At 40.3% G+C, this 18,921-nt stretch overlaps 1 protein-coding gene across 3 annotated transcripts in view; it reads left to right on the top strand.

Annotated features, from left to right (window-relative positions):
* COL27A1 (collagen type XXVII alpha 1 chain) overlaps positions 1-18,921 on the top strand; it is a 752,882-nt gene that overhangs the window by 592,342 nt on the left and 141,619 nt on the right. For 2 of the 3 annotated variants that reach the window (XM_077478785.1, XM_077478786.1), the window contains exons 38-40: positions 10,459-10,512; positions 10,603-10,710; positions 16,362-16,415. In XM_077478785.1, coding sequence (XP_077334911.1) covers positions 10,459-10,512; positions 10,603-10,710; positions 16,362-16,415 — 216 coding nt within the window. The remainder of the gene's footprint in view (positions 1-10,458; positions 10,513-10,602; positions 10,711-16,361; positions 16,416-18,921) is intronic. The other variant, XM_077478787.1, reaches the window with a different exon arrangement.

Raw genomic sequence — 18,921 nt, 5'->3', positions numbered from 1 at the left:
CACGCTCTTATGGCTTAAGCTTGCATGGGTCGGACCCCTGTTATCCACTAGTATTATATGTTCTTGCATTGTATGTTCTAGGGGCCTTGTTCGGAGCTAACATTTTCCATGTAATTGGATCCCCAATGGTCATAGAATTAAACAAATGTGAATTGACATATTTCATGGTTTATTACTGTTAACTTCTTTATGTAGTTTTCTGATCCACCATGGTTGGTACACAATTTTTTTTGTTATGTTGTACTGTACTACATGCTTTGCTGAAGAACGAAATAATGAATTATAAATAAATAAAAAAAAAAAGTCTTACCCGGTACTTGCAGTTTTCAGCTTTCAATGCTACTGGCTTCTCTCTGTACTGTTGCCCTGAACTTCTGGTTTTCACAGAAAAAAGTTAGTGATTCTAAAGGTTGGACATATTTTACCTTAATGCCTTCCCTACATTAAGGTAAAAATGTCCCTGTATTTGTTTCACCCCCCTGCATACGAAGGACGTGCAGTGAGGTCAGTGGCTGGTGAGGCACTGGCTAGTATCAGAGCCAGATACACACAGGTTACATACGCCACGATCGTTATAAGCGTCGCCTATGGGGATTTTCAAGTACTGAAGTTTGGCGCCATTCCACAAGTGTGTGCAATTTTAAAGTGTGACATGTTCGGTATCTATTTTCTCAGAGTAACATAATTTTTCACATTATACAGAAGAAAAGAAAATCGGGCTAACTTCTAACTTTAGTGCTCCCTTTTTTTTTTTTATTCATGAAACCGTTTCTTCCAAAAACAAATGTGTTTGAAAAATTGCTGCACAAACACCATGTAACAAAAAAAAGTTGCAATGGCCACCATTATATTCCCTAGGGTGTCTGCTAAAACAATATATATAATGTTTGGGGGTTCTGAGTAATTTTCTAGCAATGAAATTATAATTTTTACTTGTAGAGAAGAGTAGTGTCAGAATTGGCCTGGGTGGCAAGGGTTTAATTACCGTAAGTAAGTGTTATACAAATAATTATTACATATTGCTTTTAAGGTAATTTACTATATTTTCAAAAACTGTACTCAACCAGGTGACTTAACGGAAAAATTACTGAAGCTGGAATTTTTTTTAACTTCAAACCAATAATTTCACAGTAAATGGATAAATAATAAATTATGTTATAACATATACTGTAGTATAATGATATGATTTAGCTTGATTGAAACGGTACCTTTTCAGCAGCAGAAGATTCTCCTTCTCCCTCTTGGCTGTTAAAAAAACATGGCATTATGGGTACATCTTATACCCATAAACCCATGTTTTTTCCTTCTAGTTAAGAGGGATGGGAGGGAGCATGTGTCTTTTAGACACATGCCCCCATCTAGGACACTGAAGTGAGAGGATAGCCTCCACTGCAGCATTTTTATTGGATAGCTTGGGCCAATGGTACTTTACCATTGGTCCAAGGCTCCAAACTCAAGAAACAATGGGCAGAAGTTTTGAGGCAACTTTGGACTTTCATGGTATGGTAAAGGCTCGCAAAATTTTTTTTTTAATACAAATTTATTGAGGCTAGAATTTCAATAGTGCTGAAATGAACTGGAAAGAATTAACGTGCATCCATACAGGAGAAGGATTAGATATTCGTCACTTGCGACCGCTACATGTTTTATGGTGAACCCGCTTCTTCAGGAGTATAGTTTAGAGTTTATCTCTATAAAGAAATGGACATATACATAAATAATCTTAACGTAATGAAACCAAATAGGCAAATTAGGATTGCAAAATTTTGGGAAAAGGACATGGACCACCTATTGACTGCCATAGAGGTGGGACATCCCATATCCATATATATATATATATATATATTTATTTATATATATTTTTTTTCTTTCCCCTTTTTGTCTGTTTTTCCCTTATTCCTCTTTTTTCCTCCCCTATTGAAGACCAGGTAGCCACTGAGTGGATATTTCTGTCAGGAGTTGGTCATTTATAGCCTCTTCTGAGGCTTGATGAATGTTCTTTGCCTTTGTTCTAAAAGATATGTTGGCACTATGTATATAATAAAAAAAAACGTTTTCTCTATGCAACTACATTACCTGTTCTAGTCTAGCTTTTACATTAGTTCTGTTTCGTTGCACTGTTTCCCCCTTTGTTATTGTTTTCATTCATCTAAGCTGGGTTGCTTGCTTTCCTGCAGCACTGTCTTCTGCGTGGATACATGTTAATTCCTTCCAGTTCATTTCAGAGCTATTGAAATTCTAGTATTTGTATTGTCTTTCCCTCCAAAGGTTTATTTATAACCATGTTATGTCCTAATAAATTTATATATATTTTTTTAAACTATTTTTGTGAGTCTTTACCATACCATGAAAGTCCAAAGTTGCCTGAAATCTTCTGCCCATTGTTTCTTAGAACTGATAGGACGACAGTACATCATTGTATATATATTGGATCAGTAGTGATGATCAAGGCTCCAAGCTGTCCATTGATCTCAGTGCCTCTGACAAGAAATGAGAGGCACTGTGATCTCATCCTCTCAGTCTGCTGCAAACAGTGTGTGCCAGCTTATATCTAAACTGGCCACTCTGTATGTAGCTTCTGACTGGCTGCACAAGGAGCCCCGTATCTCTGGAACCATAGGTCCTAGGAGCCCCACATTTTGACCAGTGGTGGGATAGGACTTTGGCTACCACAGGGTAGGACTTCAGCTTGATCTTTTTTTTTTTTTTTTTTTTTTTTCATGGCTCTGCCTCACATGCCTTCCCTGACTGCATGTCCAAGCTGTATACTGAGCCTGATCTTGATCCAGCACTGTTCCCATATGCAGCGGCTCTTTCCTCTCTCTTTCCTCTCTCTCTCCTCTCTCTCTCCTCTCTCTCTCTGCTCACAGAGGCAGCAGAGGGAGTCATGGATTCCTGCTGCTGTCAATCAAATATTGTGAGCAGAGAGCAGGAGTCAGGGCTGAGCCATGTTGTGTGTGTCAATAGTTGCTCAGGATCAAGCCTGCAGGTGCACTCCCATAGAGAGTGGCTTCCTATGGTGGCACAATGAGAAGCGGAGGAGCCCAGAGTGCCAGCGGGTGAAGAGGAGGTTCAAGGCCACTCTATGCATCACCATTGTGTTGTCACCAACAGTGGCTAACGCTATCTGGAGGCACAGTCTGTTAACTTGGAGAAATAGAGTACATTGCCTTCCTAGCCTGTGGGGCTGTGTTCTTTGATGCATGCAGTGTTGGGAGAGATAATCTATCCCTGCATACATGGGTTGGCTCCATAGGTTGCTGCAAGAGAAAGGAGGCACACTGAAATTGAAAACTGTGGGCAGTTGTCATTGCATCAGTTTACACAGGAACATAGGCAAGGATTAAAAGATAAAGAAGCTGCATGCTCAGTAAATTACTGAATCAGCTTCGAAAGAGGGTTTACTATCACTTTAGCCTAGTGATAGACATTTGTCAGTTGTATGTACCCAAAAGTGGGTAAAGCATGTCTACGATTAACTTTATTAGCCAAATACACTCCTCTGAAACTGGTTTCACTTTGTGCTTGACTTTAGTGTTAAAAGAGAAATGAAGAAGTCCCCCACTGTCTCCAGACCTCTGACAGTAATTGCATGTAGAAAAATCTCACAGCCTGGTTTTACCAAAGTCAATCGATGGATAAAGTTGAGTACAATCAGCCTGCCCATGTCCCTGGGTTACAAACAAGATAGGGCCTGTAGGTTTGTTCTTAAATTGAATCTGTTTGTAAGTTGAAACAGGTACATTTTGTAAGTGTAGCTCCAGCCCCAAAAAATATTTTTAAGCTTTTTGGCTAGCATAGGGAAGAGTTAACACCCCTGTAATGTTTGTTTTGCTGTGTGTGCCTCTTTTCAGAAGCTTTCACCTCACTTTCTGTCCCTATGACAATTGGATTTAGAAAAATTTGGGTTGTTGTGGAAACAAGCCTTGGTGATAAAGCATAATTGAAGGTACCCTTTTCCCATAATATCTCTTACAGGAGTGAATTTTTCTTTCTAGGGGTAGATTTCCTCTCACTTAATGTTGTCTCCCTCCGTTTGTAAGTAGGAGTCTTTTGTAAGTCGGATGTTTGTAACTAGGGGACCGCCTTTACATTAATTAAAATTTGGCCAGTCTCTGCTGAACCGGCCGAATTTCAAACCATGTATGGTCTGCTTTAGTTTGCACACATTCAGCATATTTTTTAAAAGATAAAATAGGTGATTTTTTTTTTTTAAATGTAAAAGGTATTGTGGTATTGCTCAATCTAACAAATCTCAAATTACCTATAACTACCTAGCAGATTTAACATTTTTAGATTCAACTGGGATTTGGTATGTAAAGCTGGTGAATCTTGGCAGCTATGGGAACCAATTTTTTTTAATTCAAATTAAACACGCAATTATAAAAAACTGGCTGAGCTAAGAAGGATGAAGAAGTGCTGCACTTTGCAAAACCTGCAGAATTCTGTTATTCAAGCCTTGTTTCTTTGTGAAGCCCCTGGATTCCAGGGCCATGCTTTTCACATGACCTCAGCTTTTGCCTTTCACTTTTAAGCCCTGCTTGTCCGGGTACTATGCCAGACTCCTATAGCAATGACATGGTAGAACTTCTGTGGTCAGGAAAGGCTCCAGCATTGGTAGAAAAGCAGGGCTTTGCCTTCTGATATCAGAATTGCCCTCCCTGAAGAGTAGAGATCTGATGGCTGGTAGGGCAGTGATTAATCACAGAACCACAAAATGAATGAGCAGAGGCAGGCAGATACTTGCGCTGCAGGTCCTCCGATATAGTTTAATCTCCAGTAAGGAAAACGGTGAACAGCACAGTAGTGACACGGCTAAATCTTACTACAAATCATCTTAGACTAGCAATCAGAGGCAGCGTTGCTATATGATCTCACATTGCAGATATTCAGCTATGAAGCTACGACACAACATTGCATTTGACATGTGATACTGTCACAGGCTAGAATATGCATTGCTATTTTTCAAGAGGAAATTAAGGCAAAATAACTTTTTCAGGGCACTACTTAACCACATTTAACATTTCAAGATGTTCCCTATAATGTAGCAAACGTTTCACGTTTTTGATATAGGTCTACTTTAACTATACCCTGACATGCTTGCTATAACAAAACAAGGCCCACTGGCTTTCCTTTATAGCTTTCTTCTGTGCATATTGGACATGAATTAATTTGTATAAGCAGATGTGTTTCTGTTTCTTCAAATATAGCTTTAGGCTTGTCTTTGGACACAAAAGAATCTCGGCACAGCAGTGCGAGGCTGAACCACATTCCTTTTCAGCATGAGATACATTAAAACTGTATAAACATAGGCGCAAGCCAACCTGAAAAAGTTTAATGAAGATAAAGATTAATGGGTAATCCCACAAGCACAAGTGATGTTACCCAGGTTTTGAGGATTATGCTCTTAAAAGTTCATCTATAGCCAACAACAAGCCAACAACATTTTTTGTTTTATAAAAAGTAGGAAATAAAAGCCCATCAGTCCCCCCCCCCCAAGTTTTTACCCCCAAGTGTCCCCTTGGCGATATTTCCTCTGCTAAAACGCACCAGGGAAGTATAGGAAATCTGTCCAGTGAGACGAAGTTCTCCTTTGGATAGCTGTCTTCAAGATAGGTATCTCCATTGGAGGATCTTTCATCTCTTCTTACAAAGTCACCTGTAACATTTTGGATTTGGCATCAATTTCCATTTGAGTGACAATGGTCACTAGGAAGAATAAATAAAGTGAATATTCCCAGAAGAAGCACAGCCAAGAAAAATACATAGTTTGTAAAGAAAACGATAACCATTTCCCTGCCCTAAAAATATATTTTAAATGAGTAATACCATGCATATGCCATTTAGCGGCATAGGAAGGCATGGCCAACTCCAGGTAGTTGTGGTTGTTTCAGATAGGGCTATAATGAGTGAAACCAGTCACCCCCTGCATCTTGTAAGTAGGGAAAAGTCAGTTAGTTAGATTTAGCAGAGTATTGGGCATCTAATCCTTTAGAGAGAGAGGGTGCATTTGTATGGTGTAATAGAATGCCCAGACAAGATTTGCAGATTGTCCCCTCATTCTCCACTCGAGCCACTAATGCCACATATGCTGCAACTGAGCAGCCAAAAAGTATATCCAGGCATTCGGGAATGCAATCCTCCCTGCACTTTTTGGGCATTGAAGTTGTTCCAAAGGGATTCTGGGTGAGTTCTGCTTCCACAACAGGTGTCGGAAGATAGTTAATTAACCTAAAGATTTTGAGGGGCATTGTGCAAAAAGTAAAGCAACTTGGGCATCATAATCTCATAATCATTTTCACCAGGTTCGCCTGTCCTACCATAGTAGGCAAAAGTTTATGCCAAAGTTTTGTTTTGTCACAAAACTTAGCTAGCAGCGTGGATATTTTTAAACGGGAGTAGTCTGTAATAAACCGGGAAATCACCACCCCTAAGTAGAGGTCGACCGATATATCGGCTGGCCGATATTTGGCGTTTTTTAATTAATCAGCATCGGCCGATTGTGCTGATAAAAAGGCCGATTTAAAGCTTCAGCACGACTTGCAAATGACTTCTGTAATAGAAGTCAATGCAAGTTGCCTGAAGTCTTCCTGTGGAGAAGTTACTTGTGTCTACTCTCTGAGCAGCCTGCCAAGTTTGAGAAAAGAAGCTAAAGAGATACAATGTTTCTTCTTATCAATGAACTGAACTTGTGTGTAGGGGTTCTCAGTTTAACCATTTAAAGACCAAATCTTTTCTGACACTTATTGCTTACAAGTAAAAATCCTGTATTTTCTGCTAGAAAGTCACGTAGAAACCCCAAACATTATATATATATATATATATATATATATATATATATATATATATATATATATATATATATATATATATATATATATTTGTTTTTTTTTTTGCAGAAACACTAGGGAATAAAATATCCGTTGTTGCAATATTTTATGTCACACGGCATTTGCGCAGCGGTCTTTCAAACACAATTTTTTTTTGAAAAAATACACTAATGAATAAAAAAATCTAAAACAGTAGTTGGCCCATTTTTTTCATCCAAAAGTTTTTATTACCTCTTTGCGTATTTAATATTTAAGATATATTTTTTTTAATATAAATTATACATATAAGTGAACTGATTGGAGGTTTGTTTTGTTTAATGTTTAAATGTAAGAAATTTTTTGTGTCACTTACTACTTAAGGCTGCTTACACACTGGAGCGGGCAGGCATTGATGGTAAAACACTGCTAGTTTTAGCGGCGCTATTCGGCTGCTATCGGGGCGTTTATAACCCAGCTATCGGCCGATGAAGGAGTTAAATGTGCCCGTGTAGAGCTGCTGCCGAATCGCTTAGCAGGCGCTTCGGCAGCGGTGCCCATTCATTTCAATGGGCAGGCGTGGTGGGGGAGCAGTATACACAGCTCCAAAGATGCTGCTTGCAGGACTTTTTTTTTTTTTTTAACATCATGCCAGTACATCGCCTCAGTGTGAAAGCACTCAGGCTTTCACATTGAGACTGCAGGAGAGCCGTTTTGCAGGCACTTTTCAGGTGCTATTTTTAGCCGAAAATCTCCTGAAAAATGCCTCAATGTGAAAGGGGTCTAACTGTTAGATTTTATGAGATGAAGGGGAAAAAGAAAAAAAAAAAATCGGCCTACCATATCGGGCCAAAAAAATCGGCATCATATATCGCCCATCGGCTGCCACAATTTCGAAATATCGGCCAGAGAAATACCCATATCGGTCGACCTCTACCCCTAAGTATCTAAAGGAGTCAACCATGAGAACTGGCCAAAAAGGAAGAAAGACCAGAGTTGGGCACCCAAAAGTTATTTTAAAGGCTGACTGTTTGGATTTAATTAACCACTTCGCACCCTGCTAAATGGCCGGGAGGGCGGCCATTTAGCACTCAATCGGCCTGTCCAATGGGAGGTGATCTCATATGTAAACAATCATCTCTCACTGCCAGCAACAGAGACAGCGTGTAAGGAGGGAGAGCTTCCGTGCTGCAGCATCAATGAGTACACACACACACACACTCCCCAGTGCCATCTGTCCCCTGTGCCACCTATCAGTGACATCTGTCCCCAGTGCGACCTGTCCCCAGTGCCATTGTCCCCAGTGCCACCTGTCAGTGCCATGTGTCCCCAGTGCCACCTATCAATACCACCTGTTCCCAGTGCCACCTATCAGTGTCATCTGTCCCCAGTGCCACCTGTCCCTAGTGCCACGTGTCCCCAGGGCCACCCCTCCCTAGTGCCATGTGTCATCAGCGCCACGTATCAGTGCCACCTGTCAGTGTCACATGTCATCAGTACCATGTATTAGTGCCATCTGTCATCAGTGTCAGGTGTCATCAGTGGCATGTATTAGTGCCATCTGTCATCAGTGCCATGTTTTAGTGCCATCTGTCATCAGTGCCACATCAGTGTCACGTGTCATCAGTGCCACATATTAGTTCCATCTGTCATCGGTGTCAAGTGTCATCAGTGCCATGTATTAGTGCCATCTGTCGTCAGTATCACATCAGTGTCACCTGCCATCAGTGCCACGTCAGTGTCACATGTCATTGTCCTGGTGCTCCAGGGCCTTTCAAAAGTGTAATAGGTAGTCAACAAGTTAGATGTGTAATTTATGCTCCTAGAACACATGACGGCGCTCCCTGCATGTTGGGTCTCTCTAAGTGGCCAGGCTGTGAAAAAGTCCTACACGTGGTATTGTAATACTCTGGAGGAGTAACAAAATTTATTTTGGGGTGTCATTTGTGGTATACACATGCCACGTGAGAGAAATAACCTATTACAATGCCAATTTTGTGGGAAAAAAAGAAAAAACAAAAAAAAATTTCATATTGCAAAGAGTTGTGGGAAAAAATGACAACACCAAAAACCTCACCATGCCTCTTACTAAATACCTTGGAATGTCTACTTTCCAAAAAGGGGTCATTTGGGGGGTATTTTTACTTTCCTGGCTTGTTCGGGTCGCAAGAAATGAGATAGGCTGCCAGTACATCAGATGTGATAATTTTTTTATGATTTGCACCACAGATTGTGGACTCTCTAACTTTCACAAAGACCAAAAAATATCCACTAATTTCGATTATTTTTACCAAAGATATGTAGCAGTATAATTTGTGGCCAAAATGTATGAAGAAAAATTTATAATTTGCATAATTGTATCACAGAAACAAAGAAAAATTCTTTTTTTTTCAAAATTTTCGGTCTTTTTTTCATTTATAGCGCAAAAAAAACAACCCAGATGTGATCAAATGCCACCAAAAGAAAGCTCTATTTGTGGGAAACATCATAAACAGAGCAGTGCAGCGCTGAAACAAACCCCCCCTATTAGTACTTTATAAAGTCTCTCAAGAAAAAAAAGGAAAATAATACAAAGTGAATGAACAGTCTATCTTGATATCTATGATATCCTTAATCACCAGAAAACAGGTGCTCCCACCACCAGACAGCCAAACCACTCACCTTAAAGAATTGACCCCTGACTGAACAGATAGGTCAAATGGAGCATTCACCACTGCCAGCGGTCATATACCAGGATTCAGGTGGATCAAAAAGGTGTAACTCGGCTCCTTGGATATCACAGCGTTGTCATCAATGATGGCTTAAACTCCCCACATGGACATTATAAAATAGAAAAATATATATAGTGCAGACCGTATAGATAAAAAAACAAATTTTATTGCCAAAAGGCAGGTACTCACATACAGAGCACTACAACTAGTGCTGGATTATAAGCAGGGATGAACAAAGTTCACTTAAACAATGCAGTAAGGTGGTTGCAGTGACATTCCAGGGTCCTCCCACACACGTATCATCCTAAACGGGACTTCATCAGCGGATAAAGAGGCCCTTGCAACCATTTTCAAACTTATAACCACCCACTGATTATCCCCAGCTGAATGAATCATGATTAAAAACCTGTAGCCAATGAGGGGACAGATATTCAAAACACTATCCATCGTCCCCATTAAGTTAAAAATAATCAACATATATAATCATTCACACGATTTAAAACATATAAATGACACTTACTAATATCAATATTCATCAATTCAGCTTAAAATTCATCTTGCTCGAAGGTAATGTTGTAATGTTATACTCGTCAGTGTCAGCACATGTAGGAAAGCCAAACAAACAAACTCAAGCCACATGTTCCGGTCACATGATCGGAATACAGTCACATGAGTAAGGCAGAGCCAATCACAAGAGAGAAGGAAGGAAAACTCAAGTCACATGTTCCGGTCTCCTGTATTTGTGGGAAAAAATGACAAAAAATTCATTTGGGTACAGTGTTGCATGAGTAATTGTCATTCAAAGTGTGAGAGCACCGAAAGCTGAAAATTGGTCTGGGCAGGAGGGGTGTTTAAGTGCACAGTAGGCAAGTGGTTAAACAAGATTTCCAAAGATATTCTTCTCATTTTAAAAACATATCACTTTTACCTTTGATTCATAGGGTAGGGAAGGAAAACCAGGAAAGCAAGGCGAGAAGGGCAAGCCAGGACGAAAGGTAAGGTCAGGCATCTGCGGTTCACCATGTCTTGTTCCTGGATGACACCTTAACTTGTCTTAATCAGTTATTCTGTGGGCTGTTTAATAGGGAAACAAAGGTTTTGAAGGGCATCTTGGGGAGACAGGATCTCCAGGCCAAACAGGACCCACAGGAAATCAAGGACCAAAGGGAAGCAGAGGCACACTTGGACCAGTGGTAGGTACACAGTTGCCATGCATACATTCTCAAAATGATGTATTCTAAACCCACAGTTTATGGTTGAATGTTCAAATGTAGTCAAAACTGTTTTGAACCTCTGTATAGTTTTATTGATCTCTGTTTCCCCAGTACGGAGATTTACCCTCCATTCTTGGTAACCTCACAGGAAGTGAGAATTATCTCTTTAGTGGAGACACAGAAAACAATAAAAAAGAGTTCTCACCCTTCGTCTCTCTATTAAGCATTGTCTGCATCCCTATTGGGTAGATTCTCACTTCCTGTACTGGTGACACAAACCGCAAAGGTCAAAGCCTGACCGAGAACATGGGGTTTTTGTAGTACAGTGCAACTCTCTGTACTATTTCAGAAATATTTAACTGATGCGTAATGACATTGTGTAATTTTAAAAGAACCATTTAGAAAAGGGCATTTGTACTAATCTCAAATCTTTAAGGGTATCTGAACTTCAAAACAAAAATTTAATATACTGCAGCTTACCTATCTTTAGTCATGGTGCATTGCTTTTTTCAGCCTTCCTGCTTTATTTTCCCTGGTAATCCTTCAAATAACACACTTCCTGTCCTAGAATGGTTACTTTTACTCACTATGGAGTATTGTTGCATCGTTGGACTGAAAAAAGGTCTGTCTAGTTCAACCAATAAAAAAAGAAAACCAAAGGAGAAGGCCTTCAAAAAATATAAGGCTGAGGGTTCATCATCAGCATTCCAAGTTTACAAAGTATTCAATAAGAAATGTAAGGGTGCAATCAGGGTGGCAAAGATAGAACACAAAAGGCACATAGCAGAGGAGAGTAATAAAAAAAAAAAAAAAAAAAAATTATTTAAAGAGGGATTCCACCTACAAAAAAATATTTAAAGCCAGCAGCTATAAATACTACAGCTGCTGACTTTTAATAAATGGACACTCACCTGTCCCGGGGTCCAGCGATGCCGAGGCCGATCGATTGCTCGGCTCTCGGCTGCTGCCGCCGCCACCATTCTAGGTGAGGGAATCAGGAAGTGAAGCGAATTGGCTTCACTTCCCGGTTCCCTACTACGCATGCGCGAGTCGCGCAGCGCAATAGGAATTGTCCGCGCTGTCTCTGGAACCCGTGTGTGTCCCAGCAGACAGCGTGGCAGGACAGGAAGAGGCATAGACTCCCACGGGAGTCTATGGCCGGAAGTGGGTGTAAATACCTGTCTTTGACAGGTATCTCCACCCCCCTCCCCCCCTTAAAGGTGCCAATTGTGACACCGGAGGGGGGGAGGGTTCCGATCAGCGGAAGTTCCACTTTAGGGTGGAACCCTGCTTTAAGTATGTGTAGCGTCGGTACTCCTAATGAGTATGTGCTATGTATTTAAATTTAGTTTTTGCTCAAAACTATAGTAATTTTTGGGGTTAATTGTGCTAAATCGTACTTTAGCATCAGTTTGGCTGGGCTGTATAGAAGTTCTGCCTGGTCATAGGTGGGGTTGTACACCTGTGGGAGGCTTTAGAACGCAGTCTGGTTGGACGCATTGGGTACCAATCTTCATCTCGGAGCCAATCAGTGGGCGCGTTTGTCTCACTACATAATCGGGAGAGGGTACTTAAGGTGCCAAAGTATCGTGGTTCTGGATTCCAGTCCAGAAGTTGTTGACTCCATGGTCCTGGTCCTCCTGACTAGCCCCCAGTGGCCCTCATGGCCTGGGGTGCGGATCCATCAAGGCTGGCTGCTTGGTAAGAGCCTGGAAGCTGAGCTGCCATTGACATTGACTGAATCCACAATTCTTACAGTATCGCCGCAGCGGATGAAAGATTCTGGTACAGTAAGAAAGGTTCCTACTTCTATCCTTACAGTTATAACTAAGTTTCCAACCAAGTCTGTGTGAGAGACTTTGAAAAGCTAGAATTACCTGTTGGCTGCTAAACCCAAACTCAAGGATTTATCCAACAGTTAAAGAATCCAGTTGCGAGTGGCTGTTCCCTGGATTGTGTACAGAGAGAGAGACTTTTATTGAAGTCAGCAGTTCCAAGCACCTGAGATAAACTTTACCCTGATAACCTCTATTCCCAATTTAGAGACTGAGATTGTTCAACTGTTTTATGCAAAATAAAAATCCGAACAAGGAATTCAAGTGTCGGTCTCTACAGTTACTGGGTCTTCAACCCTGGGAACCCCTAGACAAGAACATTGAGTGCGAGCTGGCGGAGGTAATCGGTAAGCCCAGAAAAATTCAGCAGCTTCTTCGAGGGTTAGTGCTACATGTATAAATAGTAAAAGAGGGAGGTCAGGTCATATTGGCCCCATAAAGAACGATGAAGGTAATCTGGTTACAAAAGATGGAGAGATGGCGAAGATATTGAATTTATTCTTGTCCTCAGTCTTCACGAGGGAAATGGGGGCTTCAGTAACCAAAACTGCAAGGTTTATCCTAATGACACGTCACAGGAAGCACCCTCATAGCTAACAGAGGATTAGGAATAGACTTGAGAAACATAACATTAATAAGTCACCAGGATCAGATGGCTTGAACCTGTGGGTCCTTAAGGAACTCAGTCAAGTAATTGCCAGACCATTATTCCTAATTTTTACGTACAGTCTACTGACTGGAATGGTATCAGCTGATTGGAGAAAAGCCAATGTAGCACCAATATTTAAAAAAGGACCAAGATATATCCCTAGGAACTACCAACCAGTTAGCCTAACATCAATAGTTTGTAAGCTCTTGGAGGGGATGATAAGAGACTATATACAAGATTTTACTAATGAAAATGGTATCATTAACGGTTATCAGCATGGATTCATGAAAATAATTTTTGCCAAACCAATCTATTAACCTTCTATGAGTAGGTGAGCTGTCCTCTAGATAAAGGAATGCCTGTAGACGAGGTGTATCTGGATTTTGCAAAGGCATTTGATACAGTTCCCAATAATTGTTTACTGTACAAAATAAGGTCTGTCAGCATGGACCACAGGGTGAGTACATGGATCGAAAGCTGGCTACAGAGGCGAGTTTAGAGGGCGTAGTGATAAATGGGGAGTATTCTGAGTGGTCCCCCAGGGTTCTGTCCTGGGACTAATTCTATTTAATTTATTCATAAATGACCTGAAGGATGGGATAAGCAGCTCAATCTCAGTATTTGCGGACAACACTAAGCTAAGCAGGGCAATCATTTCTCCACAGGATGTGGAAACCTTGCAAGAAGATCTGAACAAATGAATGGGATGGCCAAATATATGGCAAATGAGGTTTAATGAAGACAAATGTAAAATAATGCATATGGGTAGCAAAAATATGGATACAATATACTCATTAGGGGGAGAACCTCTGGGGGAATCTAGGATGGAAAAAGACCTGGGGGTCCTAGTAGGTGACAGGCCCAGCAATGGCATGCAATGCCAAGCTGCTGCAAGCAAAGCCAACAGAATATTGGCATGCATTAGAAAGGGGAATAACTCCAGAGATAAAACAATAATTCTTCCCCTCTACAAGACTCTGCGGCCATTCACTAAAACTAGAAGAGAGGCGGTTAAACCTTAATCTGCATAGAGGGTCCTTTACTTGTAAAAATGATAAAAAAGTGGAACTCTTCCACAAGCAGTTTTTTCAGCAGGGAGCATAGATAATTTTAAATAAACTACTAGATAGGCACCTGAGCAACCATAAAATACAGGAATATACAATGTAATACTGACATAACAGCACACATATAGGTTGGACTTGATGGACTTGTGTTTTTTTTTTTAAAACTCACCAACTATGTAACTATGTATATACACACTCTGCGTGCCGCATGTGTTTGGGAAGCTGTGTGATTTTCCATATTGTATCAGTTATTGGGTTGTGGTGCAGTTGTAGGATGAGTAGAGAGGATTTATGAATATATGAGGCAATCTCCCTTGGAGGATCCTCTTTCCAAACTTTGTGTTTCATGCATTTTTTCCTGTCTCTGATGTCTTTCCTCCGTCACCTAGTCTCCCATTCTCATGGGTATTTGTCAATGACCCTGACTTTTAGGGACCTGATCACATAAAATCTCCATGAACTCTTTGAACATCCCTCTACTGAAGAAGCTAATCTGTGAAATGTGTTGAGATATTGGAACCCCTCCACAGCTCGTTTGTATTGGAATTACAATGTATATGAGTGTATATTTGTACTTGAATTGTTATGTATCTGGTGGGCCAATAATTTGACCTCTTTTGAATCAGACATAGTGAATCAAGGGGGGAGGAAAAGGGAGAAAAGTGAGGGTTGATAAGAGGTGGGACCACAGCGCGGGCAAATGTGGAGAAAGGCTTTTTCTACGATGAGGAGAGGAATTTGTCAGAAAAACAAAACCGATTCCAGTAGAGCCAGCATGTATTGTGCTGCTCTGTTTTGTCCTGAGGGCAGCTGTCAGATTTTCCATGTGTTCGATATTGTTCACCCTGGAAAATCATTGGGGTTGCGGTGGGAGGGGTCTGTTTCCACATACAGGGGATGCAGGGTCTGGTGGCATTCAATAGATCTTTCAGTAGCGACGTGCAGTATCTCTTACTAGACATCGGAGTCAAATTAAGAAGCACTGTGGCAGGGTTGTCAAAAAGAGAGACATCTGTAAGTTTGTGCACTATTTGCAAGACTTGTTGCCAAAAAAGGTGGATATTAGGGCAGTCCCAGAAAATGTTGACCGCATCTCACACAGGGGGCTGTGATGAGGAAACCATGAAGCCAACACGGAGGGGGTTCAATACCATTGCATTCGAGTTTTATTTGCGGTGTCTTGATTTTCTAGATAAGGAAGATTTGTGGGCAAAGAAGCGTATGCGGTTCTTTTGATCATCAGAGTGTTGTGTTGGGGTCCCTCTCCCATTCTTGTAAATACGGGGGTCCTGCTAATCCAAACAAAGTATCTGTGTAGTATCACTGTTTATAGTTATACAGATACTTTGTTTATTTGGATTATCACAGTATATATTTATACAGATACTTTGTTATTGCATACAGTCTTTTATTGGTTGTAGCACTTTACCTATATTTCATTAACAGCGCCGCACTTGACCATTACTTTACTTAGCTTATTATTGACTCTTGTTAAGGACTACAAACACATCATTCTCTCTTCATCTTCATTACATGGGGCAGGAAAGTTGATAGTTTACAGAAGACAGCTTGGAAGCAAGCAGATAGGAATGTTTGTGCTTTCAGTTTAAATCACAGGAAGTACCAAGGACACAGGTGTTGTCTACACTTGCTGATGTTTGTATGAAAAATGAAAACGAATGAAGCCTCCATTAACAGTTGGTAATGTGCAATATATAAATTTTGTGTTCTTGGGTTTAGATATCTTTTAAAGCAACCTTGTGCCTATTTCTGGTGGCCAATGTCTTTGCACTCTGATCTCCAGCTGCTGCAAGTTTCTGACATTTACATGTATGGTAAATACCTGCTCTGCCACCACTCTCTATGGTCAATCCTGCAAGCTACTACATTACTACAGGATGTCCTTCCTTATGGTATCTATGCTATATTTCTCAGAAAAGGATTGTGAAGTTCTTACAGCTCATGAGGCTTCAAGTCTAAATATATATAAATGTTTATATTATTCGTTAAACCACAGGCTTAGTTTAGGAATCACTTCGGGGACTGAAAAATTGACTGGCGATCCTTTTGTTTCTGTAGGGATCTCCGGGCAGGATGGGGGCACAGGGGGAACCAGGAATACCCGGCTATCAGGTAATATGTTCCCTTTCATTCTATCACAAAATGACTTTAATTGTGTTTTTAAATTACTTGTTTACACAGCAGCTTTTGTGCCCTATGGCTAATCAGTGTATTCTTTTATAGTGTTGCTGTTATTTCTACTGTGTGTTATGTGGGAGGCATAAATGGTTCTTTATGAAATGAGTCTAAAGGATTACTCAACCCAAAGCTAATATTTCACCCATTGAACCAGCTTTGTGTATCTCATAAACTCATAAGTCACTTTGTGTAGGTATGCAATTTCAGGGTCTGCTAATTGATCGATTTTTTGTTAATCAGAAGTTGACCGTTTTTGAATAAGTCAGTTCAGTAAAGTCAACCTGTACTAAGGGAAATATGCTAACCTCCATATAAAAATGTTTCTTCCCTGGCTACTATAGTGACCTACTAGCTTCAGTATTTTGAGTTACCGATCTCATACAAGTCTGCAGATCATGAGGGTAATAGTAAAGTAAAATATCCATATCTGCATGGTTGATGCATGTTGGTCCTCATTTACACATGTAATAATTTCAAATAGTACAATTTGGGTGGCACAGTTGTTTAGTGGGTAGCACTCTCGCCTACAGTAAAAAGGGTTGCTGGTTCAAATCCCAACCACAACACTACCTGCCTGGAGTTTGCATGTTCTTCCTGTGTCTGCGTGGGTTTCCTCTGGGTACGAGTATGCAATGTATGTGTGGAGCATTGCGTAAATTGACGGCGATATATGGGTACCTTAAATAAAAAAATAATATAATAGATAAGCATCTTAATGAGACACAATGTGCAGGGATAGTGACAATTGTAGACACGCACCCGCACTCATTCAGGTTGGATTGGTGTCTTTATTCAACCTTGCTAACTATGTAACTATGTAATTTATACTGTGTGTTTACTTGCAGTTGCATGGATTCAGTTTAGCTGCATTTATAAAAAATAGAACTTTGTGCTTCTAGCGGTAAATTAACCACTTTAGCCCCAGGCCAATTGTCAGCCTAAGGACCAGAGGTCTTTTTACAATTTCGCACTGCACTGATTTAACTGGTAATTGCGCAGTCATGCAATGTTGTACCCAAACGAAATTTGCGTCCTTTTCTTCCCACAAATAGAGCTTTCTTTTGATGGTATTTGATTGCCTCTGCGATTTTTATTTTTTGCGATATAAATGGAAAAAGACCAAAAATATTGAGAAAAAAATATATTTTCTACTTTTTGAAAAATCGAATAAACTCAATTTTAGTCATACATTTAGGGCAAAATTTATTCAGCCACATGTCTTTAGTAAAAAAAATGTCAATAAGCGTATATTTATTGGTTTGCGCAAAAGTTATAGCGTCTACAAAATAGAGTACATTTTCTGGAATTTACACAGCTTTTAATTTATGACTGCCTATCTCATTTCTTGAGGTGCTAAAATGGCAGGGCGGTACAACCCCCCCCCCCCAAATGACCCCATTTTGGAAAGTAGACACCCCAAGGAAATTGCTGAGGGGCATGTTGAGCCCATTGAATATTTTTTTTTTGTCCCAAGTGATTGAATAATGACCCAAAAAAAAAGTTTACAAAAAGTTGTCACTAAATGATATATTGCTCACACATGCCATAGTTATATGTGGAATTGCACCCCAAAATATATTCTGCTGCTTCTCCTGAGTACGGGGATACCACTTATGTGGGACTTTTTGGGAGTCTAGCAGTGTACGGCACCCCGAAAACCAATCACTGCCTTCAGGATTTCTAAGGGTGCAAATTTTTGATTTCACTCCTCACTACCTATCACAGTTTCCAAGGTCATAAAATGCCAAAATAACACAACCCCCCCCCAAATGACCCCATTTTGGAAAGTAGACACCCCAAGGAAATTGCTGAGGGGCATGTTGAGCCCATTGAATATTTTTTTTTTTGTCCCAAGTGATTGAATAATGACCCAAAAAAAAAGTTTACAAAAAGTTGTCACTAAATGATATATTGCTCACACATGCCATAGTTATATGTGGAATTGCACCCCAAAATATATTCTGCTGCTTCTCCTGAGTACAGGGATACCACATATGTGGGAGTCTAGCCGCGTACGGGACCCCGAAAACCAATCACTGCCTTCAGGATTTCTAAGGGTGCAAATTTTTGATTTCACTCCTCACTACCGATCACAGTTTCGAAGGCTATAAAATGCCAAAATAGCACAAAACCCCCCAAATGACCCCATTTTGGAAAGTAGACACCCCAAGCTATTTACTGAGAGGCATGTTGAGTCCATGAAATATTTTATATTTTGCCACAAGTTGCAGGAATATTACAATTTTTATTTTTTGCACAAAGTTGTCACTAAATGATATATTGCTCACACATGCTATGGGCATAAATGAAATTACACCCCAAAATAAATTCTGCTGCTTCTCCCGAGTACGAGGATACCACATGTGGGGGACTTTTTGGGAGCCTAGCCACGTACGGGACCCAGAAAACCAAGTACTGCCTTCAGGATTTAAATATAAAA

Source organism: Lithobates pipiens, unplaced genomic scaffold (genome assembly GCF_037356315.1).
Source record: "Lithobates pipiens isolate NorthernLeopardFrog02 unplaced genomic scaffold, aLitPip1_a1.2 Scaffold_1, whole genome shotgun sequence".
Classification (NCBI taxonomy): domain Eukaryota; kingdom Metazoa; phylum Chordata; class Amphibia; order Anura; family Ranidae; genus Lithobates; species Lithobates pipiens.
The sequence above is the reverse complement of the archived record's forward strand: the minus strand, read 5'-3'. Positions and strand labels throughout refer to the sequence as shown.